A 23,954-nucleotide genomic window follows, 5' to 3' on the forward strand; every position below is an offset into this window, starting at 1 on the left:
GAGAGAGAGGAGGAGTCGACCCACCTCGCGAAGTCCTAGCCCTCAGGCAGCGGCGCTCCGCGCTGGGGCGCTCGCCTAGCCGAGCGCTGGGAAGCCGGACGGCTGCGGGCCGAGAGCAAGGCGGGCTTCGGCGCCCGCAGAGCAGACCCAGCCGGGCGGCTCGCACTTCCTCGCCGCTCAGTCTCGCCGCGAGGACCCTGAGTCAAGGCTGCTCAGGGAAAGGCACGGGTATCTCAGCCCCCCAAAAAAACTTCCTCCCGGATTTGTAGCATAGAGGAATACGAGCGCTGCAGCCGCGACTGCTCTCCCGCTCTCCGCCTCGCGCCGTATGCCCCTCCTCACTTCTCCACTAGCCCCTCGCCCTTTCTTTTCTCTCACTCCTTTCTCTCAGGCTTGTCTCCTCGCTCCTTCACTCTCCTTTTTCCCCCTCTGCTTTTTGCAAAAAAAAAAAAAAATGGGTGGGGGGAGGAAAGAAAGAAAGAAAAAGCCAAAGAAAAGGCGCAAATCATGCACAATATTGTCTTTTGCGGTTTATCTTCCTGGGGAGAAACTTTCACCTCCTCAGCCAGGCGGTGAGCGCGAGACTGATAGCAGCAATCATTCCTGCAGATAAATGAATTGAAAGGACGACACCGTCCCCCCCTTGATGAATGGGAGCAGGGGGAGGCGTCACGTGCTGCTGACGCGGGCGCCCATTGGTGTGCCTGCTCTCCCCCCGCCTGCAGCCGCCGCGCCAACGGAGGGCGCGCCGAGGCGCCGCGCGCCGTTCATTGGCCCGCCCGCCTCATCAATCCCAGGTATTGTAAAGCGTTTGACATCCCCTTTTGACAAACAGGGCTGCCAGGAGTAGCAACTTTTTTCCCCCCCAAATTTTTCCCTCTTCTCATGGAAAAATTTTTTTGCCACAATTCCTTTTCCTTCTCACAGTCAAATACGTTATCTCTCTAGCCTTGTACCTCTCTGTCTCCTTTTCCCTATTTCCGACTCTGTCTCTATCCCTCTCTCTCTTTCTCCCATTCCCTATCTTGCCCTTCTTCAAACCTGCTTTTTGCTGAACGATTAGCGACTTCGGGAGTCTTCAAGAGCAGGAGGCGGGGATGGGGCTGGTAAACACAGCTAAGGCACTTCCAGAATGTCCCGATTCAGCAACTTTCTTTTCTTTCTTCCCCGTTATCCCCCCTTCAAGGGTAGCAAAAGAGGCTTTTGTTATTTGCTCCTTTTGAAGTTTGCTTCCCTCTTGCCTCGTCCCCCTCTTGTTCATAATTCAAGATCTCGGGAGCACACGGGCACTGCACTCTCTCTTTATAAGAAACGTGATTTCTCAGTATAACTGGCTGCCTGGATTTTTTTTTCACTTTTACCAAATCAGTCAGACTTCCTGTACGCCCCCCACACACCCCTCTTTGAAAATTAAGCACAGGTGGACGGGAGCTCTTAACTTTACAAGTTACTGATGAAAATTTTTTAATTAGGAAATTGGAAACATTGTTTCTGACTTCTTTTTTCCTCTCCCGTGTTATTCTCCTCTTTTCTCCGTTTTCCCTAATACCCTTCGTCTGCCCCCACTAACTCCCCCTCTTCTACACTCCTGTTCCCAACTGGGGCCCCTTTCATTCAGGTAAAACTGTAAATTTCCCAAAGCGCTATTGTTCTTCAGTACTGCCCAAAGCTCCCTAGAAATCCCCGAATACTTTTTTGGTATTTAAATTCCCGATAGATAGGACCAATGTAAATTTTGTGACATTCAAACCTTTTCTAGTTCACAAATCAGTCACCCTTGTCACAGTTATTGAAATTCCGCAACTCGCCACACCAGGACGGTGGAAAAAGCGGGCGCGGTCTTTGTTGCCGACCAGGCTTTTGATCGCCAGGGAAAATTTACTTACCTTCAGATGAGTGAGCAGAAAAAGAAATAACACTCCCTTTGATTTAGTTAGGAAAATGCAGACATTTGGATTCAGTGCAAACATACAACACTCGCTTGTTTTCGCGATGCGGCCTTCGATTAACCTGTCTTTGCCCAGCGCAAAGTCTATTCAACAACTCCGCGTAGTTGCTTTTTGTCCCGTCCACAAAGAGCCATTGACTATATATTAAAATGATTGTTGAAAGGTAAAAGAGTATGGAACTTAAAAGCAGGGAAAAAAATCCCTGTGACTCAATCAATTAAGGCGAGCAACATTTATGCATTTCAAAAAATGCATTCGGTTGTGGGGGGTTGGGAGGATGAAGGTTGTATTTCTCCGCTCTGTTTAAAACCCAGCAGCCCCGGCCGAGGGTTTAGCTGAGGCGTCTGCATATTCATTAGGTCTAATTATTTTCTAGTAAGGAAAACACAAAAAGCCAAGAGTCGGAATCCTTCAATTTGCCCTTTGTTTCTAACTTCATTTGGCTTCTTTGCAGCTGAATCAGAGCCCTAAACTCTTCTCCCAGACAAAGAAACCTCAACTCATCGTTTCACTGGCGCCCCGTTAGGAAACTCACCATTGCCCCGGAGAGAGGAAAATGAAAATGAATTTTTTTTTTTTTTTTTTTTTTTTTTTTGCCAGGTCGCCCGCTGCACAAGCTGGAGGAAGGCAGGGTCAGCGTCGCTACTCCTTGCCTTTCTGGTTTGCTGGTCTTTCATCGACCAGCTTCTTGCTTGGGGTTGGAGAACTAAGCTCCCCTTCCCTTGGGCTCTCCCAGTTCAAAACTCGACTTGTGTATCTGGGATGGTTTCCCGGTGTCTGAAGGGACCTGGTCAGCATTCATGTTTGTTGTGCTGGGAAACAGAAATTTAAGGGAAAAAAAATCAAGTGTTTTGTCCCCAGCAACAAGTCCGAGTGCAGCAGCCCGGCATTCCCCACCAACTTTGAGTAGAACCAGGATGGGGAATTGAGGGAAAGGTCTGGGGCTTGAGGAGTGGTTTTAAAAAAAACTCAAATGCATTTTGTGCAATAAAAGGTATATCGGAACCACTCAGTGTTTTCTGCTGCCTGCAAGAAGTTGGACCCTGCCTCCACTGCAGTTGTAAAAACCTTATCTGCAAGAAGTTTTCTCTAGAGGCTGTACTGCTCTCACTAGGGCAAACAAATATTGAGCCCACCTCTCCTGCCGTTCAAAACACAAGGGAGGGGATGTGAGGGGGAAGGGTAACCATTGGGAGGGATAGAGAGAAAATAATTCTTCAAAAAAAGAAAAGTCAGTCTTCTCCTTTCCAGTCAGTGGAAAATCCAAGGGGGGTACGTTGACAAGAGGGTATTTTTAGGAAATGCGTCCAGATATACTGGGTAAGAGTGAATGTGAGAAAAAAAAGTTGTGGGTTGTAGAAGTTATCAAGTGGGATTTGCGGCGCTCTCTGCAGGAAACGCAAGCGGCTCCAGTTCAAAGCCACATGCACCAACGTGACATATAAGCCATTAAAATATCATCCTGACGGCTCATTTCTGCTTCATCATACATTCCCTAACTGCTTCCCGAAAGCTGGAAAAGGAGAAATGAAGGATGACCGCCTGGCTGGAACCACAAAAGAGAGGCTTGGATTGTGGTCCCCCCTCAGCCACCCCAAAGTGATGTGCAGAAATGAGGCGATCCCGGCAACAGGTGGAGAAGGGTAAGTGCTTTAGTCCAGGGGGCAGCCAGACGGGACCTGTGCCCCCAGCAGCTGGGTAGCAAGCACCCTTACGGGAGCCGTTAGGCACCCAAACCCCACTAGGGGAAGAGGCCCAGCTAGATTCTCTCCTGCATTCCTTTCCTCTGTTAGCCCCCCAATCACGAATATAGGCCCCACCCCACTAACACTGAGAGAAGGAGGGGGCCTTTCCACCGAGGGGCAGCTCTGGGGATAAGTCCATCCCTTCTTCCCAGGAGGGGGATGGGGGTGGCAAGGGGGATGCATGGGGCTCACACTGGCACGACCAGCATCAGCTTGTTGCCCGCCTGCCTTCCCTCCCCTCCTTGTAAATTGCCTGGGTGCCCCACCATGAGCACAAGAATGGGGTAGTGGCCCAGAGCTGCTCTTGCTTCTAGTGAGCCAGCCCGCGCTGGGAGGAGGTCCACACAAGCAGCTTCTATGCCCTGCCCCTACAAGGAGGACAGGACAGGAGGGACTCCGCTTCCCCATCCCAGGGTCAAAGAAGCCAGGTTAGCTCTACTGACAGCAAGATGATGGAACCTCTTTGCCCCAACCTGACGACGAATGCCGGCTGGGTCAGCTTCGGGGCCCGGATCCTCGCCCTCACGCATCCTGGTTCTGCCTCGAGACGCTGACCGCTGGGATCCGCTCTCTGCGCGCGGCTGGTGGACCGTGGGTTTGGGACATGGCTTGCTTTCTCCCGGATGCAAAGAGGGCTACGACTAGCTCTCTAGCTCTCTGGGGAGCAGGTCGCAGTCGCCTAGGATTCTGGGCACTGCCCTAGACATCTAAAGGCTCTGGAAATTAGGGGCAAGTGAGGCGCGAACAGAGTCCGGTGAGAGAGAAAGCTAAGACTGCCTCAAAGGCTTGACTGGAAAGTTTGGGGTTGATGAATGGTCCGTGGGGACATGTGGGAGCCAGCGAGGTCTTTGAAATGGAGAAAGGGCGTTGGAGTGCTGCACCTTGGCTGGCACCATCTGCAGGAAATTTCCTTTGGATTCCAAGGATATATTTCTCCCCACTTTGCAACATCATTGGCCTCAGAGCAACCCCAGACCAGACACGACCTTCCTTTACTTTATCTAGCTGCCGGCAGTTTTTAGAGCATAAGGTGGTGCGAAGGCACGGTTAAGTGTCCCGGTTGCTCCTTCACGCGATGCACTAATGCAGACCCTCTTCTGGGCACGGCCACCCAGCCTTCAGCCTTGAGTTGGAGGAACCCAAGCTCTTCCCTCTAGGGAACAGAAGAATTAGAAAAGGCCTTCGCACAACCCAGAATCCCAGTCCAACTTGTGGTGCATGAGCGGGGATAGAGGGGAACCAGGAAGGTGCCAGGTACAACGGGCCACAGCAAAGGTCGGCAGCCATTTCAGTTTTGGCTTAGGAGCTCCTGGGCAGCCTGAAGGGCCCTGCTCTGCACCCGCTCCGGCTGAGCTGTGCCTGACTGGCGGGCATGCCTTTGCCTACGCGCCCGTGGGTTGATCAGTGTGGAGTCGCAAACGAGTCTAGGGGCTGAAGTCGTTGGCTTGGGAAGCAGGCTGTAGGTGACCTCTGACCTTGGGCAGGCCTGCGCTGGCTAAGTCGACCCCACAACGTGCGGCCTCCCAAAGAAAAATGGTATCTTTTGCATGTACCCACCAGCCCACCTTCTTGGCTCTCCCCCCAGCATGATCAGTTACCAGGATTTGTTACTCTTTCCTCTTCTCCAGGAGTGGGACGGAAGGCAGGTTCCAGTAAGTCTCTAGGTTGCTATCTTGATGAATGATTCAGTGGCCAGGGCTTGTGTGAGAAGACAAGCCACAAGCAATCATTTGGGGAAAACCAAGCCTAGCATTTCCTGGGCTTTTATAACTCTGGGTTGGTAGGGAATTCAGGTCCAAGGGCCCAGGGACTGCTCCCAAAATTGCTCACTCCACCTTCGGTGGAATAAAAGACTTGCTAAATGAGGTCAGAGTTTGAACCAAAGGAGAAGATATTTGCCCTGATTCCCTGCACCCAGCAGTGAAGGAATTGCTGCAGCTTAAAATCCCAGTTGCCTGCCTGAAGTCCAGCCTCTGCAACATTTGTTTGCATGCCTGTGGGTTAGTAATGCACAAAAGACTGCCAGAATCTGGGGATAGAAGTGACCCAGGCCTCTTACAGGGAGGGCTTAAACAGCAGTTTTGTAGGGAAATTCACACCCATTTCTCTCTGAATCAAAAAAGTAAATTCTATGAGTTCCAACCAGCCAGGACTTTTCCCTGGCCAGACAGCCACCCATGAGGAAATTTCAGAGCAAGGACACACAGCATGCAGCCCTTATGTAGGAATGCAAAGTTGGGCCTCCTTTCTTTCCTGATTTGTGCAAGAAGGCACTTATTATATCTGGGGACAGATGCCTTTTGGTGAGAAAAAACTGAAAATAAATAAAACCCTCTGGAAAAAGGTGAGTCTGCCTCCACCCTGACAACACACACAACCTTCAGACTTGGACTAGAAAAGAAGGGAGAGGGAAGGGTGAAAACACCCAAGTTAGTTCAACCCTGGTTTGGGAGTTGAGGGAGAGAGAAAGAGATCTTTGAGCATAGAGAACTGGAAAGCCTTTGAGATAGCAGAGCCCCACTTGGATTTGGCCTGTGGTTCAACAAGTTAAACAACTGCTTGTTCTGTGGGCTGGAGTGTCAAGACAGGCAGACGTCCTCATTGACAGAGGGCGTGCTGTGTTTGTCCAGCCTGAGACCTTTTCAATGACTGTTTGTCTTTCCAGGCCAAGCTGAAGGTTGGGGCTGGGTGGATCGGCTCTGTTTGGCTGTTCCATTGCCTTAGTCTCGTCGGACAGATGCAGAGGTCCCCACTATGGGTTTCAGGCTTTAAGACAGCCGAAGGTTTGGTAGCTCTGTTCACAAAGTTAATATGATAACAAATGCAAATATGAAGGGAGGGGTTGTTATTTCTGACTACCTTAACTACAAAATAGGGACAGCAAAATCAGATAACAGAAATCATACTGTTCCCCCCCTATGCTGGTGAATTTTATATTAACTTTGAAAAACTAACCAGTGATAAGCTTCCAAATGAGTTTGGGGTAGAATCAAGTGAGGGTAAGGAATTCTACACCCTCATGGGCAGAATACACAAATCTACAAAGAAATTCTTCTTCTCTTAGTTCCAACACATACAATGCAAATTTTAACCCACTTATCCCCAGAGGATACCCTGCCCTCCCCATTACATCCCATTAAACTCAATAAACTTAAATAAATTAATGGGGGCGGCTTGTACAATAAATTCAAACTCTAGAAGTCAGAGATATTTGAACACTGATCAACAGAAAGAATACTTAATGCTGCTTGCAAGGGAAATGAAAAAATGAATTTCAGATAAAAATCTAGTTGGGAAATGATAATTAAAATTTTTTTTTACGACCAAGGGTATATTGTTTTGCGATAAACATGGATAGCAGAGTCTTTCTCTTTCACACCCAAATTTGAAAATTGCCTAAGAGACTGACACTTCAGACCAATACCTTTCACTCATACACTCAGGCCATGTAATCTTGCTATACGAAGATGTATGCATTTTTTAAATAAGTAACTAGTACTTTTTTCTTCCCAAACAGGTTCAAAGTTGGAAAATGAGATACAAGAGTTCCTTGGTGATGAGGAAACGATTAAGGCTTTACCGAAACACCCTGAAAGAGTCAAGTAAGTTAAAATTGTTTTTTGAATATTGGTTTGCTGAAGTTGTTTTCTTAAGTAGGAAGTTTTGTTTTGTCTTTTGGTTATGTTGGGTTTTGAGTTTGGAGTTTGAATTCTAGTGAAACTTATAACAACACTTTAGAGTTTGATGCCTTTGCACACAAATCAGTGAAACAACGTCCCACCAGCCGCCGCCTAATCCCTATCAATGCCTACTCATCTGGATGTTCTAGAATTAATATTTGACGACTCTCTCATCGAAACAACCACCCCTGACCTTCCGCAGTTCCACTGTCACATTATTCTATGACATATTCATCTTGAATTCATTTCCGGACGATTTGATTGGAATGAGGTTTGACATGTATTGGCTTCCATGAAAGAAGCAGACTTTGATCTTGGTGATGGGGTTTACATGATATGCATCATCTTTACCAGGGACACCAGCCCTCTGCAATGTGGCGGCAACTACGTTCCCACAATGTGGTGTCTGAAAGGGGAATGACTGACAGCCGCTCTGTAAGGAATACCTTCATTGTGAAGAATTTAATTTAATATTCCATTTAGAATAAGCATATGATTTAGGGATGGGTATTTCCCCTTCCAGGCATCTAGTTTCCCTAATTTCAACTACAACACCAGCAGCGGTTGTCTCCAAGGTATTTCCTTGTTGGTAGTAAAAAACCACCTTCTTAACAAAAGTTAAATGCACAACTCAGGAAATACCTCTCTTCTATTATCTTGGGATGATTTAATGGCAGTGTTTTCAAGAGAGGTGGAGTTACCATACGTACTAAGTTGTTTTAATTCCTCAGTGCTGTTCTGGAAAATCCTTTGGCCATGTTTCTCAATCTTTTGTCAAAAGATGTTTTGTAGAAGCTTGCTTGGAAATTAAATTCTATCCAAGTATATTTTCTTTCATAGCCAGCTTCATTAATGATTATTAAAATGCAAACTTCCATAGCAGAGGAGAGGAATAGCCTCCTTTTTCTCCGAAATCCTGATAGATCTCATCTCCTTTTTACATTCTGGGCTTGGACGTATGGTTGGGCTCCTGAGCCTTAAGTTATTTTTTTCTTCCACAAGATTGCAGGAATCTGAAGTCAGTCTGTGAACAGCTTGTGAAGAGATATGACTTTTGTTTTGGGTGATGGTGATAACCTGGCCAGAAACAGGGAAGAAAGGATTGAACAAGTGCCTGTAGATCTAGATGCAGAACATTCAGGCAACAAGCTTGGGCTTGGCCAGGAACTGTGCAGTGACTCTCAGCTTCTGGGATCCTGTTCTGGACATAATGTGAAACAGATCATCATCATTTAGCACTGTTTAAAAGATCAAAATGGAAAAAAAATAGCCCAGCTATTGATCTGAAATCTCCCCAATTTCTTTCCTTTCCAAGGGAAAAAGGTCATACATTCCACATTTGAACCAGTGATGTGAGGAGCTCTAGCAGATGTAATGTCACATTTCTATACAGTAGGACTAGAAAATGACTTTATGTTGTTGTTTTGGCCTGGCTGTGGTGAAGACAGGTGCTTTGAGCACAAGGCTGGGCATTGGAGGGATTTTGGGGTCTGGTGGTGGATCTTGCTCCAAACAGGACCCCACATAAGCCTCCAGTGCTTCTTAGGTGCCAAAGATCTGTGGGCCACAGAATATGTCTTGTTTTGCAAATCAAGCAGGAAGATCAAAATGGAAAAAACAACAACAAAAAATAGCTCAGCTATTGATTTGAAATCTTCCCAATTTCTTTCCTTTACAAGGGAAAGAGGTCAGACATTCCACATTTGATCAGTGATGTGAGGGGCTCTGGCAGTGTTGTAACCCCCAGAATAGTCAGGAATAGAATGTTTCAGCCAAGCATGTGGTATTAGGAGTAAATGTGGTGAGATAACATCCTGAAAGACAGATTCTAAGCATCACCGAGGGACACCAGTCCACAGATTGTCCAATCAATAGTTAAGGAAATATGGATTCCTTGCTACCTGGGCATTGGAAGACTGGGAGGAGCTGTGCTGAAAACTAAAATATGCTTCCCTGACATTGGTGCCTCACCTGTCATCTGTGGTTAGCTGGACACTGCTTTGGGACTTATTTCAGATATGTGCCTTGCAGACGTTTATGTAATTGCCCAAAGTTTCCTGTCAATAAACATTAGTGGGTGAAATGGATTCCTCCCCCCCATCTCAGTCCCTGGGTAAGTGTTACACTGGAGAATGCCTAGTCCTATTCATGTGTTTAGCCAACCAAAGTGTGAACCATGTGGCTCCAAGGAACTTGCAAGAGTCAAGCAACCTTAGTGACCTGCAGGTCCACTGACCCATGGCTACTGAAGAAGCCAGGATAGATCCAGATGGTTTCAGTGCTTGAAGAGAAAGCTGCATCTGGGAAGGAGCTCCATGCGGCCAGGTTACTGTCAGTGAATTTGGCTGAATCAGATGTATTCGCCCTTTTGTTGTTGGCATAAATAGCCATGCATATGTTTGAAGCATTTCAAGGGTAAAGTTAGTAAATGAGTGTGTAGCATACTAACAGTCTAAATGTATAAACCTCTGCTTCTTATCTCTGGAGTCAGTGCTTAGAATTCACAGGGTCTAAAAACTTGGTAGGGAAAAAAATATATCTTTACTTTCATCACCTTCTAGTGGAAAGTTATAGTTTCCTTCTCTTATGAGTGTGGGTAAGAAACATGGGACCATTAGACTTTATGTGCTTCACCAGGTTTCTAAAAGTGTTCACAGATTAAAAGAAATACACCTATTCTGTACTATTATTCAAAGCTTTTGATGCAGGTAGAGTCACAGTGTGTATATTAAGAGATCCTCTTTTGTGCATATCAGTTTTAATGCAAGTCAAATTGGACAATGAATTTGGCAAACATCCTGCACAGTAGCTTGCAGATCAGCTAGGTTTAGATGGGAAAGAAAATATTTTAATTGCTGGACCACTAACGTACTCCTGCACTTTGGTCTAAATGCTGCAAGAGGAGATGACAAAACTCTGTGGTAAGAGATGGTTAGCAGAAACAACTAGGAACGGGGTCTCAGGAAGGAACACAGTTGTTTTAACTCAGTTTTGGTTTTGGTTTGGGTTTGGGTTATTTTCAGAGCCCTTACTGAGTTCAGCTCAGACTCAACTAGACAACTGCACCATTCAACAGACACCTGCTTGGTGGGGAGCCTTGAAACCACTCACTGAGCCGTGGGAACACCTCCCTAGAGATCTGGCTGTTGCTTTGAGGATGGGAAAACAGGGTGAGAGGCCATAGAGGAGGTGCCTGTGGGCTGAGGGGTAAATCCCAGAAAGTGAGAGGATGGGAAAGGGTGAAAGCCAGGAAAGGAGACTAATCGTCAAAGTCTAGTCTCAACACTGCTCTGTGGAAGCCCTTGGTTTCCAGAGTGGAAGGGATTCGCTTGTCAAATGCTCTCCTTCAATTTTGTTTTTTTTAATGCTATTGGTAGCTTTGCTTAAGCTCTTCCGGGGAGAGGAGCAGAAAGACCTGGACTTCTCAAAGCCAAGGGACATTGTTTTGGATGTTAATCCGCTGCTAAAATGCTGCCGGAGTGGGCAACAATGTGTTAAATGAAGAAAGTCTCAAAGAAACTGCCAACCATTATAAATAAGTTAATTATTTTGAAAAATTTAAAAGAAACTCATTTTACTGACCAGGAAATGTCTAAGACTAGTCCTTTGGGGGTGGGTGGAGCAACCAGTCAACTCTCAGAGTCCCTTGTAGTCTGTCCAAACTTCTTGCCTCTGCTAGAGGTACAGAGTCTTATACTCAAACCTTAAAACTTCTCTTAAAAATCCAAGCCTTTCTTTGCTTTGCTTTGGGATGCTTTCTATGGCCTCCAGGGAGGCCCAAGTATCTAGGTTGGCATTTTTCGTCTATAGAGAGCCAGGAAGACGTCAGGTCCACAGCAGCCCTTTAAATTGTCAGGCCATGCATCCGGCCCTAGCCAGTCTGTGGCGCAAAGGACACCACTACCACTATTTCTGCCACATTCGCCTGGGCCAGAGCTGCAGGGGTTTTTTCCACCAGCTGATCCCCACCCCAAAACGGTGGAACCCGCATCACTGGAGGGCGTCCTGCAAGAAGAGGCCAAGGCCGTGGAAACCTGGCGTCCTCTTTCTTCACAGCCCTGAAGACGGGCAAGAAAGGCAGAAACTCCTGCCGCGGGCAACAAGTGGCCAGAGCTGAAAGTGGAAGTGATCCCCAAGTCCCAATTCCCGGAGGTTCCGTCAGGCGGCCGGGTACAGAGCTCAAGACCGCAAATTAACAGACGGAGACCTAGCAGTGAAGATCCGTTCCTCTTTGCTGCGCGCCCCTCGCCTTTGTTTCTTTGGCCAGGGGACCGAGTCGGTATGAATTGTGGCGGGGAGGATTCTTAGCGCCTCTCAGGAGGGCGGTGTGGGTTTGAGGCCAGCCTCTCCCAGGTCGCTACCTCGAGTCCACTCCGGGCTCTTGTCAGGGCCAGATTCTTGGCTCGCGCGTCTCGGAGTCAGCCAGGCACCCGGGAGGAGGGGCCGGCAAGGCTAAGAGAGTAGAAGAGAGGGGAGGAGGGGAGAAGAAGGCTCCGAGTAGGAAAGCGAAGTGTGAACAGAGGTTTCGGGAAAATCAAAGAGAGGGAGAGAGGTGAAGGACGCGAGAAACTGCGGAGGAAGCAAGAAAAGAAAATTAGGCCCGGGGGCTGCTAGACTAGGAGTTCTTTCGCTGCGAGACGCAGTCTGCAGCAACCATTCCCGTCTAGATCCCAGCCCTCGCCTCCTCCCGGCTCCTCGAAAAACTGCAGAAGCAGGCCGCCATCCCCATCGCTGCCGGCGCTGCGCTTCAGCCCCAGCAGGGCTGAGTACGCTGGTCCACCCCGGGGACATAACGGGCAGCGCAACACCCCCTCCCCAAAGTAGCAGTGGACAGAGGCATAACCCAGCCCCGCTCCCTCCGAGAGCAGCGAGGCAGAGCAGATGTACCCAGCCTACGGGAGAGGAGAGGGAGGAGGCTCCAGAGGAGAGAAAAGGATCCCTGCCCGGGTCAGAGCGCATGAGCAGTGGAAACTTGAGATGCTGGGCGGGTAGGGAGGAGGGAGGAGACGAGAGGGAGTAGTTTGTGCGTGTGTGTGTGTGTGTGTGTGTGTGTGTGTGTGTGTGTGTGTGTCCTCAAGCGGCAGGACCTGTCATTACTGACGTCGGGCCGGGCCGCCGGCCAATGGGCGACTTAGGCGATTGTTGTTCTCGGCGGGCTCAGGCCTGGCCCGGAATCTCTATTCACTTCCTCCCGCGCCCCGCTGCTGCCTATGTAGTATACGGGATTTCAAGTAGGCATTAAAGTCATACACACACACACGCACACACACACATACAGACATACACACACACGGAAAGAGAGACAGAGAGTCACAACCCAAAACTTGTGGGGGAAAAAAAACTTTGCAGAAGTTTATTGTGGTGGTTCTTTCCCCTCCCCGCTGTCAGGTGACAGTGGCGTGAGCGCCCGGACCCTAAGAGCACCAGGGAACCGGGGCCGGCATGAAGCATGCCGCCCTCTCCCAGCCAAGCTGGGCGCTGAAATTAGTATATATGAAGGGGGCACTTCTGCACCACAACCACCACTTACAACTTCACTTCCCTCACCTCCACTCCCCTGAGGGGAGCCGCGACCCCGAGCGCCCCTGGGAGTTGGCAGTGGCGGCCGAAGCTTACTGGGGCCGCAGGTCTAATCTCTACTGAGCACAGCCCAGGGGCCTCCAGCAAGCCACAGACTCAGCACTGCGCACCCCACTGTCCCTTCCACCCACCCCGCCGCCACCATCCCTCTCCTGCTCAGGGAGCGACAAGGTCTCTGCTGAATAGCTACCCAGCCTGACCGCGGCAGAGGCGCTTGGCCTCGAGCTGTCCGTCTGGTTTGCTGCGCCGCTGGCAGGCTCCCCGCCCGGCACTGACAGCAGAGGCAGTGTTGCGGCTGGGCTGGGTCTGCTCCCCGGGGCCGGGTGGAATGCTCAGTCCACGCCACTCGTTCTCACGCGCGCTATTTGTCTCGACAACAGGTAGCAGCTCCGGACACCATGGGCCCCATCTTGCTGCCGCCTCCTGCCCCTCGGTGTTCCCGAGGCTCCACGAGCAGCCCCCCCAGGCCTCCCCCAGCAGCACTTTGAACGGACTCCTGCGTCTGGGGCTCCCTGGAGACATGTACGCGAGATCCGAATCCTTCACGCCGGGACCAGTGGCCCGCAGCGACGCCCTGGCAACTGCCGCGGCCCTGCAGGGCTATGCGGGCGTGAACCTGACGGTGAATCTCGCCGCGCCCCACGGTCCCGGCGCCTTCTTCCGATACATGCGCCAGTCCATCAAACAGGAGCTCATCTGCAAGTGGCTGGCGGCCGATGGCCCCGCAGCCCCGCACCTCTGCTCCAAAACTTTCAGCACCATGCACGAGCTGGTCACGCACGTCACCGTGGAGCACGTCGGCGGCCCAGAGCAGGCCAACCACATCTGCTTCTGGGAGGAGTGTCCGCGCCAGGGCAAGCCCTTTAAAGCCAAATACAAACTTGTAAATCACATCCGCGTGCACACGGGCGAGAAGCCCTTCCCCTGTCCTTTCCCGGGGTGTGGGAAGGTCTTTGCTAGATCAGAAAATCTCAAAATACACAAAAGAACTCACACAGGTCAGTATTCAGCACTGTCTGTCTCGTGCGGAGCCTCTGGGGAAAGCAGGCGCCTCTTCTGGCCCTGGAGCTGAATTTCCTCAAGTTTCATCTGGGGGAAGGGGGGATACTTTGGTGTCACTATGAGCCAAGTCCATGAAATATTAATTATGCCCCTTTATTAGAGTCACCCAAGTTTCCTGAGGCTGTGTGTGGGGAGGATAGTATGGGGTATCTGCTCTGGGTGGTGAGGGTGAACGTGTTTGGGTCTCTGTTATGTCCATATGTGTACTCCCTGCTCATCAAATTTGATTTTTAAGGTGTTTAAAATGACGGTGTTCCCCGAAGTCGTAAAGACATAGGAAGAACTAAAACTTCCCGTTGGTTTTGGAATCATGTGGGAAGCATTCTTCATCAGTCAGCCTGAGGATATGACCACCATGTGAACTGAAGGGTCATCGGGTTTTCGGTTCTTTCTCTTGGATTTGGGGTATCATGGACTAACTTCGCTCCTTTTTTGGCGCCTCCTTGATCTGACTCTTGGGACGTTTGACAAACCCCCCCTTTGCTTTAGCAGAGATCCAAGGAGACTCATCCGCCTTAAATGTCATTTACCGAGTTGTTAAGTGAAATGGGGACATGTGTCAACCACATCTATTAGTTCTAGTTAACAGAAAGAAAAGGGGCCGGCGCAAGAGCCTGCAAAGTTGAACTCCTCCGGCCAGAAGCATCTCTAATGAATGCAATTGCAAGGAGAAAGTTTTCACACTTCCCAGAACAGCCTGTGAAGTTACATTAATTAGTTTAGCAGCCGATGTTTGTACTCTCCTTAGCTAGGGTTTTCTTGCCCTCACTTCCTCGAAATTTAAGAAGTCAACATCTCCCCGCCTCCACTTTGGGGGCAGGCAAAGGGACTCGATGGGGAGAAGAGAGGGTAAGACAAGTTCCATCTTGGTGCCCTATTTCTCCTACTCTCTGGCACTCTGCCTTACCTCTATTCTTGGTGGAAACTCAGCAATTATTAGAGTAAAATAACTCCACCAGGCTGGCATTGCCCGGGAAAGAAGCTTACTAAATTCTCTCTTATCCCCGAGACCCTGCAATCTTGGGGAGCGTCCCTGGCCAGGACACTGGCACACACACAAAGGCCAGACCAAAGTCCACTTTTAAGCTCTTTTATTTCCCGAGGATGTCTGGAAATGTATGGTTTTCCTGAACTGTTGCCAGGATGCCCCCACCCTCAAGCAAGCGACTGTCATCCCCCTCTCCCACCCTCCAAGCTTTAACCCGGGGAAGAGGGGGTGAAGTGAGGCCGGATCAGCGCCCTCAGGCCGGCTATTCCAGGAGCTGGCAGCCCGCACCGCGAAGGTAGACGCGCAGTCGTAAGTCAGAGAAGGAACTCATTTTTAATGACGGGGATTTTAAACAAACAAACTTTTACTGCTCTTTGCCGGCCTACTGTTTGAAGTCCGTGAAGCAGAAAATGGTTAAATTCTTAGTGCAATCGACCTACAGCAGAGAAGCAAGTTCACTGCGCCCGTGCTGGCTCAGGTTTGCGTCTATTCAGGATAGAATTCTAAGTGCGTCCTTTCCACTGGCAGTCCTGATTCATTATAGCTGGAGTTTAGAAAAAAAATCTACAGAGCCTGCTGGCTCCAGAGTTTCCCTCAACCTCCCCTCCTCAGTAATGAAAAGGGGGGGGGGCAACAAAATGTTTCTCAAATGGCAATAGACCTCACTACAAATTATTCATGAAGACAGTTCTCGATTCAACAGGAAAATAATTGCCTTTTCAAATATTAATGGCGTTTCATTTCCTCGAGTCGCGGAAACGGCGAATAGGAGCTTATTTTTTCAGGAGTTGAGATTCTCCCGGATCTGAATCCCGGGCCTGGCTTCGGGAGCAGCCGTCCCAAACCCGCGCCGAAAGGTTTTACTGTGTGGAGGTCACAGCAATCCCGGAACAATGGTGCCGCCGCGAGGAAGACGCAGGCCAGCCGCCGAGCTCCAGCCCGACCCCGCTTCCTGGAGCCCTTCACGAAGCCCCTAGGCTGGGGGTTCTCCCCACCTTCCCAGGCTGTTGCTAGACAGAGGCAGGGCTCGGGACCCCAGGTAGAGCAGGAGACCGCGCTGGGACAGACAAGTTCGGACCACCTGGTTCAGCCACAAGTGCGAGAAATGGCGCTGGCCAAGCTGCCCCGCCGCCGGCGAACTTTGTCAGAAGGCCCTGGCGCGAGGCCCGGGCGGAGGCTTCTCCACGTTGCTGAGCCTCTGGGAGGAAACTCTGGGCGTTTCAAGTCCAAGCCCCAGGCCCAGGCCGCTCAGGGCGGGCGACGGGGCCCTGGCCAACCCTGCCTTTCCACATCTACCCACCCACCCAGGGCGTAGCGCCCAGACCCGGTGGGAGGGAGGGAGGTAGTGTGTTGGTTGTGAGGGCCAGTGTTAGGCAAGGAGAGCAGAGCGCCTCTTGCAGCTGGGGAGAGCCCAGGAGGGCGCGGGCGGGTGCGGCCACCTGGCTTCCCAGGGGTCTGGGAACTTCCAGTATCACCTTCAGTGCCACGCTTTTTTCGACCCAGCTTCTCGTCTGGGACGAAATCAATGTTTCTCTTTTACATGAATGTCCATGGTGGCGCTCACAGGATGGGATAACTGTGGTGGTGGTGGTGGGGGATATTTACGAGGGGGAAATCAACCTCAAATTCCATTCCTCCTGTTTTCTCAGCAAATCTTTTCTTTTGCAGACCTTTTTCCATGGTTCTTGTAAATGATTTTATAAAAAAAGAAGGAAGAGAGGAAGAAAAGTTTCAGTTTTGCAGATGCTAACGTAACGGGGAGAAAAGAAAGGGCAGATAGGGACTCTGATTTATTCTGCTTCTTTCTCGTTTTAAAAATTAAATAAAATAAAATGGTACCGGTGTGCCAAGAAATGGCAGGTGCTAGAACAGTCCAGTGTTCCACTGTAGTAGCAATACTACTGCAGCATCACGATGCAGCAGCCGGAGGCCGCTGGAGCCTGCTGGAGCCCTGGGCTCACAACCCACTGCCGCTCGGTGGCGAGGGTTGTGCGCAAACCTCTAGCTCAGCCTGAGCCTCAGCAGGGCTCGGGAATAGGGGCTTTGTTCGAACCTGCCCCAAAGCACCCGTCTTTCCTGGAAGCGGCGGGAGAAGACGCCCCCACAAAGGCAACAGCCCTCCAGCAGTACATCTTTTCCTCCTTAGGCAGCCGCTCAGCAGCCGCTCCCTCAACCCAGGGAGCCCGGTGGCATCCATTTGTTTAAAGCGCCTAGACACCTCTTCCCTTCCTTCCTGTAGCATCTGCAGCTCCAGCAGAAACCTGGGCTTCTGGGTCCTTTCCTCCTCTACACACCGGCAAATGCTGCCGGCGGTGAGCTCCCGGACTGGGGCTCGGTCTGAGGCCTATGCTTCTACTCTAACGGGCGCTCGCGCCTTCCCGCGGCTCTACAGGGCATCGCAGTACGGACCGGAGTCCCTTGCGGGTGTGCCCGGCTGCCCGCTTGCCTTCTGGGCCTGACCTGACCTCAGCAGCGGCGCGCGCTCAAGTGTGCGATTGCGGGAGAGGCCTCGGATACCGCTTGGCCGCGGCACACCTTATAGCGCCGGCCTCTTCAATCAGGCCGTCGAGGCCCGACCGTCAGGCGCGGTGGTCTGGGGAGGCCATTCGACTTCTCACAGTCAGTTAGGACTGGGAGAGCGGACTGCCCGTGGCGGCGTCTCCGGGAGGTCTCTGGAGCAGCGTAATAAAATATTATTGCTGGCGCGCGTATCTGGAGGAATCCCGGACGGTTTAGGCAAGATTTGAAGAATGCTGTTAAATGTTTCCCCTCAGGGGGTAAGAGGGAGGGGGGGCTCTATTTCCCGTAAAAATCACGCTTGAAGTGAATCATTGCGTAGAATACCTTTCCCTGCAGCACGAATCCACATTATGCACATGCCGCGTGCATCGGCTGCACATCCTTAAATTATTCCATTGCCTTGGCGTTTGCACAAAACCCACTTTAGGAAACAATTTGGGCCGGGATTGGGTGTATGCGGGGTGGACCGCAGTGGTGGGGGTGGGGGAAACGGTGAGACGTTTGGCTGAAACAGCAACTTTAAATTGAACAGATGCGAGCTCCTCAGTCAACTCTATTCGGACAAAGGTGCTTCTGGCTCCTCATGGAGAAAACTGGAGGAAAATAACCGTAGTGGATCAGGATCTTCCAGAATGGAAACTCGACTAAGATGGAGTCTTTGTCGCTCCTCCTATGTACCCTCCCCCAGGCCAGGCGAGAGGGGGGGAGGGGTGAAGGCGTGCTGGAGAGAGCTCAGGGGGCAAGCTCTGAGCGGGGAAGGGGTCCCGGGCCTGAGGCGCCGAGGAAATTGGTTTCTGAAAATATTTTTCTTTTCCAAAAACCGGAAGAGAAGTTGGGGGAAGGTGGTGAGGCCGAGCCGGGGCCACGGGCCACGCGCACTAATGTTTTTGCGTTGCTTCCACTAGGGGAGAAACCCTTCAGGTGCGAGTTCGAGGGCTGCGAGCGGCGCTTCGCCAACAGCAGCGACCGCAAGAAGCACTCGCACGTGCACACGAGCGACAAGCCATACACGTGCAAAGTGCGCGGTTGCGACAAGTGCTACACGCACCCCAGTTCGCTGCGTAAGCACATGAAGGTGCACGGGCGCTCGCCGCCGCCGCCGCCTAGTTCTGGCTACGACTCGGCCACGCCGTCTGCCCTCGTGTCACCCTCATCGAACTTCGGCCGTGAGCCCCCGGTGGCCTCCTCGGCGGCGGTGGCGGTGCGTGGCACCGACCTGAGCGAATGGTACGTGTGTCAGGGCGCGGACCCTGCAGTGGCTGCGCCCGCCGCGCCCCCAAGCCCCGCACCACCACCTGGCCCTGCCGCTGTCACCGCCGCCTCCAGGATTCGGGCTGCAGCTCAGTTTGCTGCTTCTGAGTACACTGACTGCTAGTCTAGGCCGGGTTATTGAGGCTTGAAGAGAGGGTGAGGAAGGAAGGAAGGGATGGAAGAACGGAAGTCACTGCTAAAATTTGTCAGAGCTCATTGAATATGCTGGTATACAATGTCCATTATTTATTCTACAATCACACCCAGAACCCCACACCCACCCATCACTCAGACGCCCTAATGACTAGGTAACATGAAACCAGTGTTGGGATAAAGAAGTAGGAAAAGAGACAAGCAGAAGTTTTAAAAATATATATTAGGAGAGGGTATGAGCAATTTTGGCAACTGCAGGCAACAAGTAAGACCACAAGGTCCTCCTGTGGTTCACAGGATAAGAATTGTTCACCTCCAGCCCTGGGCCTCAGGCATTGCCTTCCCCACTCCCTTCCCAGCTCCTATTTGAACCTTCTCAGAGGTACCCATCGGGAAAAGAGGCAGAGGGAATTACTGAGCTTTCCTTTTCTCTCCACTGCCTTTCCTCTTTTGCCCCCTTACACTTCCTCCTCCCCTCACTTCCTATCCTTAGAAAAAATATGCAAGTCCCAGATCCCCAAATTTTCAGCCACTTCTATAAAGGAGATAAGAGGGAAGGGTGTTCCAGCACTTTCCTCTAGGATCATGCCCTCCTCCTGCAGACTGGTCCAAACACACATAGATAAGTCTGTCTGCCTGTCTGTCTGCTCTGTATACATTATATACTTGGGGGTAGGAAGTGAGTCTTAATAACAGAAATACAGGCAAAAGAGCACTAGATGGGCACTAAGATTCAGTGCTCTGAAGTTTCCCCAGACCAACCACCTTCACACACACACACACACACACACACACACACACACACACACACACACCCTTGTCCTGGCACTGCCTGTGGAATCTTGTGGGTGCTTGGTGCTGGGGGTGCAGAGTGGACCAATGATGTCACTGAGTCGAGGCCTCCACAACCAGGGAATCCCACCTAGGCAACAATGCCTGATGAATCACCTCAATTCTATGTTGGTCTTTGTCAAAAATCACACAATGTTGGTCTTATTTTAAAATGGGTGGGGGCAAGACAGGTGAAGGGCAATAATAAATGTTTTAAAGGCGAAGTCCCAGTGGTCTAGATTGGATGTGTATTTGTTATGCTGGGTACCAAGTCCCTAGAAAAAGAACCAGGTGCTGGAGGCAGGGGAGAGGAAAGTCTTTGCGACTGTTGCCAAGGGGAGGATATTCGGAGCCTGTTTTCCCAGTCAGCCACCCTGTGCAGGGAGGATGGGGCTGCTGTGAAATTCCTGCTAAGATCTGGACAGAGAAAATAAAGAAAAAGGGAGAAAAAAGTTTGGCAGAACCTTCTCAGTCTCCTAAGAATTCGGAGATAAATAGGTGTGTGTATTCCCACCTAGGAGGAGACCCCTAAAGAGCCCAGCAAACAAGTTCTGGCCTTGCTACTCTCCTGGATTTTCTTTTCTCTCTTTTTTCAGAAGCCTTTAGACAATTCTCATTCCTGCCCCCACAGCCCTACAGTTCCATCAGACAAATAATGTCCTAACTGGAGTGGCACTGTTTTCATTACCCCTAACAGAAAACAGAAGCTTCCAAATACATCCTCAGAGAATCCGTTCTTGTGGAAGGGGGACTCATAAACCGACCCCCCCCACCCCAACACCACACACTACAGCAGGACCCAGAGGCCGCCTGGACAGAGGTTGGCAGTCCCGCAGCAAACACCTCGTTCTCATAGGGAAACACCCACCCACGGCCAAGGTGCAGAGGGCATCTGGAGAACTTGCTTTTTCGACGATGTTTAAAAATTCTTGCCTCTCCTGAAAGAACTCATTTTTTTCCTTCTATTTCTAGGCCCCATTTTACCTTCCATCCCTATCCAAAATAACGAAATAAAATTAAAATGCTTCTTCGGCCACTAATAGCCTTTAATTTTTCATTTGCTTGTTACAGATGTCCACCGCGTTGCTCGCAAGGTAATCTCGCCCAGCGCAGCTGAGCGCCCGCATCTCGCGCCTGCGACATCAAAGGGCCCGCGCACAAAGCAATGTTTCTTCGCCACGGTGCATCTTCATGGTAAGTTAGGATTTCTATGGCAATGGGCAAGTCGCACGGAAATCCTGAAAGGCAGAGCCTGGAGCCCGTCCAGGCTTTTCATTAAGGACATAATATTTACGTCTAACAGGCCTTTTTTCTTGTGTATACAAGTATATATTTTTGTTTGACGTGGACTAAATCATTTTCATTTAATTTCCGGTAAACAAAACCCACGCGAATGGGCACTTGTTCCCGATCATAATAAAAATGGATAATAATGTGAGGGAAGAAAAGGGCCGCTTGAATCGCCGCTCAGCCCCCTTTGTTTCTGCTTTCTGCGGTGATCAGAGGGCGCATTTGGGTTTGATGGCGAGTTTCTAAAGGCGAGGAAATGGTTTGTAAGCGGGGAAAGAAAAGGAGAAAGGTCTAATCAAGCTCGGTTGTTCAAAGAGTCGGGTTTTGGGGTTGAAAGTGTGAGTTTGACGGTGCATCAGCATGCCGCGTTAGGCTCGCCATGGAAATGCGCGCGGGGAGCGGCTGCTTCAAAGGCGGCACACTTCACTGCAGACACTCTATTAAGATACATTTGTGCTGACCTTTGCTTTCACGCCATTTAATACTGTCACTGCGCTCCCTAGTATATACTTCCTCCTTAGGACCTGCCTCGCCTGGTTTAGGGGTTCACACTGCACTCTGATGTGGGGCGGGAGTCGCTTTGGTGCCAGGACGTTTTCAGGAACGGGAGGAGCCGGACTCCGTGCATCTTGACTGCGCCCCCAAAAGGCTCCAGGGTCAGGAGTAATAACCTTAGGGCAATCTCAGAAGCTTCACAAATGAGCATCCCAGCTCAGGTTTGTGCAACTCGCCTCTCTGCATCTTGAACAGGGTGGATGGGTGAATTTCAATGGGACTTGGGTGGTGTGTGAGCCACCCTGAATTAGTCTGGGGAGTTCAGACGGCCTTTGGCACATTTCTACTCTGGCCTCAACCACAGCCCATTCTGCCCCTCTATCCCAGAAGTCTCTTGCAGCCCCGACTCTTGCGCCCCACCCCCCCAGGGTTAGGTGTATGATACCCCTCAGACTTAGCCTGGCCCTGGGCATGAACTCAAGAGCCCAAGGCCAAGGGGATAGAGAAGAAGGCAGGAAAGTTAGAAGTCCATGTTTCCTTAATTGTCTTGTTGTTTATTTTATCCAAGTACCCCAGTGAATAGGGGAAAAATAAACATGGTGGAAAAAAATCAAACAGTGGAATCTTCTTTAGTGCCAGTCCTTGTGGTTGAATAAAAAGGATGGTCCGCTTTCTATTGAGCTGAGAAATCTTTGAAGTGGGAGTTATTATTTGAGACATTCCTGCTTGTCGTCCTAACAACGCTGATGAAACGTAAAAGGTTCTTTGTCAGCGATTTGTTCTCCTCTCTGTCAAACTCCCTCTACCCCGTTAGTTTTAGACCGTTTCTAAAGAGAGAAAATCAAACTTCTTTCTTAAAAAAAAAAAATACATCCACACTACACTAACTGATAACTTTGAAGCTAAGTCCCTGTAAGGGAAACACAAAGGCAACACAGAGACATGAGGTCCAGGGCCTGCAGAGGTGTGCAGATGTTAAGGGGCCCTTTGCACAGCCTCTAGGACATGAGCGAAAGAATGCAGAGATGGTGCAGACAGTGTACATACTCCACGCCCACACTGTGTGTCTGCTTCTCTCTTCACTGGCCTGAACTCAGTCAGTATAAGTCAGGTCACCTGGCCGAACCTCTTTTGGGGACTTCTCAAGCTCCAATATTCTTGCCTGGGATCTTTGGAACCTAAATCAAGAGACTGTTAGTATTTCCTGCTCTTTCATAGACAATCTCTGCTAAAAATAGACCCATTGTGTGTTTCTTCCCACTAGCAGCAATCAGTAAGCCCTTTCTGCCATTAACAGAAAAGAGTGGCTTGAGGGAGAAAGACGTTCTTATAATTTTCTCTTTTCTTCAGAATTTTAGCAATTGGAGTTCGGATGGTTTGATTTAAAGAATAGTGACCCCAAAGTGCATGCAAATGCCACCCTCCCCAATCCACATGTGCAGTTCTTCATTTTACATTGTGCCTAGAAAAGAACTTTCACCCTGTCTAGCCTTCCCCAAACCTCCTGATGTGTATTTAAAGGTGGTTTAAATGAGCAGGAATGCCCCTGCCTCCCCACCCCATGTGTGTGCTGACTAAATGATTTGTAAAAAAGTTTCCCCAAGCTGTAACCCATGCTGTTATTGTAGTTGCTACAAAATGTTGTCTCTTATATTGATTTTTATTTGTTTACTGGAGGTCCTCATATGTTTGTTTATATTGCTAATTTATGGGAAATTTTATGATTGCAATGAATGTGAGTTACACAGACAGGCAAATGGTTTGTAATCACAATTCACACACACACACACAGAAGCCTGACTGAAACCTTAGACTATTTGGAACTCTTTACTACAACACTGTTTGTGATTTATCATCTCTCCCCTTAGCATCCTTAAATTATGAACTAACCTGAAAGAAAAAAAGTTATGTGTTTGACTGAAAGTGATTGTTGAATGAAAACATAGTTGAAAGCTGTGGCTTACTTTTGCTGTAAATATGTAAAAAAAAATTAAAATCTGTGATTCACTTCCCCCCCAAAGACCTTTGTGTACTTGGAGCTCCATTTTGCTATTTTCTTTGGAAATAAATGATGTGATGAATCCCTTCCTCTTCTGGATCTGAATGTCTGTTATTGCTTCGTCTCCTGGGAGAGATTTGGGACCCCCTTCGAACCTCTAGTCCTCTTTCCTGCCTTCACAGACACATCCCTGAAGACTAGTTGTTCAAGGCAGCAAAGCAGAGGGACCCACCGAAGTGACCAGTTGTGAAGGAGACCTCCCTCACCTCCAATTTCACCCCAGTGATGCTAGCATTTACCAAGCGGTTTTCATTACGGAAGGGAAAAAGATAAAATAATGCTGTCAGCAGCTCCTTGGAAAGGCTGCCTTCTAGCTCTGGCACAAGGCATCCTCTCACAAACCACCTCTGA

The 23,954-nt window shown here is 49.8% G+C and overlaps 1 protein-coding gene and 1 long non-coding RNA gene across 5 annotated transcripts; one reads left to right on the forward strand and one right to left on the reverse strand.

The window, feature by feature from the left end:
• Positions 1-36: 36 nt before the first annotated feature.
• ZIC4 (Zic family member 4) lies at positions 37-22,014 on the forward strand. 4 transcript variants are annotated; one of them, XM_017671254.3, is made up of 5 exons: positions 37-3,592; positions 7,212-7,296; positions 13,335-13,952; positions 18,430-18,751; positions 20,831-22,014. In XM_017671254.3, coding segments are annotated over exons 2-5 (1,011 nt in total). In that variant the 5' UTR covers positions 37-3,592; positions 7,212-7,226; the 3' UTR covers positions 20,832-22,014. The 4 variants fall into 4 exon arrangements, with proteins under 4 accessions (XP_017526743.3, XP_017526741.3, XP_017526745.3 ...); XM_017671252.3 differs by lacking the exon at positions 37-3,592 and adding an exon at positions 4,845-4,969; XM_017671253.3 differs by lacking the exon at positions 37-3,592 and adding an exon at positions 5,785-6,038.
• On the reverse strand, positions 3,654-5,373 carry LOC140848484 (uncharacterized). Its single transcript, XR_012129460.1, has 2 exons — positions 5,293-5,373; positions 3,654-4,847 (listed from the first exon to the last, which is right to left on the reverse strand). It is a non-coding gene; the product is annotated as an uncharacterized lncRNA (long non-coding RNA).
• Positions 22,015-23,954: the final 1,940 nt, after the last annotated feature.

This window comes from Manis javanica, chromosome 3, assembly GCF_040802235.1.
Source record: "Manis javanica isolate MJ-LG chromosome 3, MJ_LKY, whole genome shotgun sequence".
NCBI classification, from domain to species: Eukaryota; Metazoa; Chordata; class Mammalia; order Pholidota; family Manidae; genus Manis; species Manis javanica.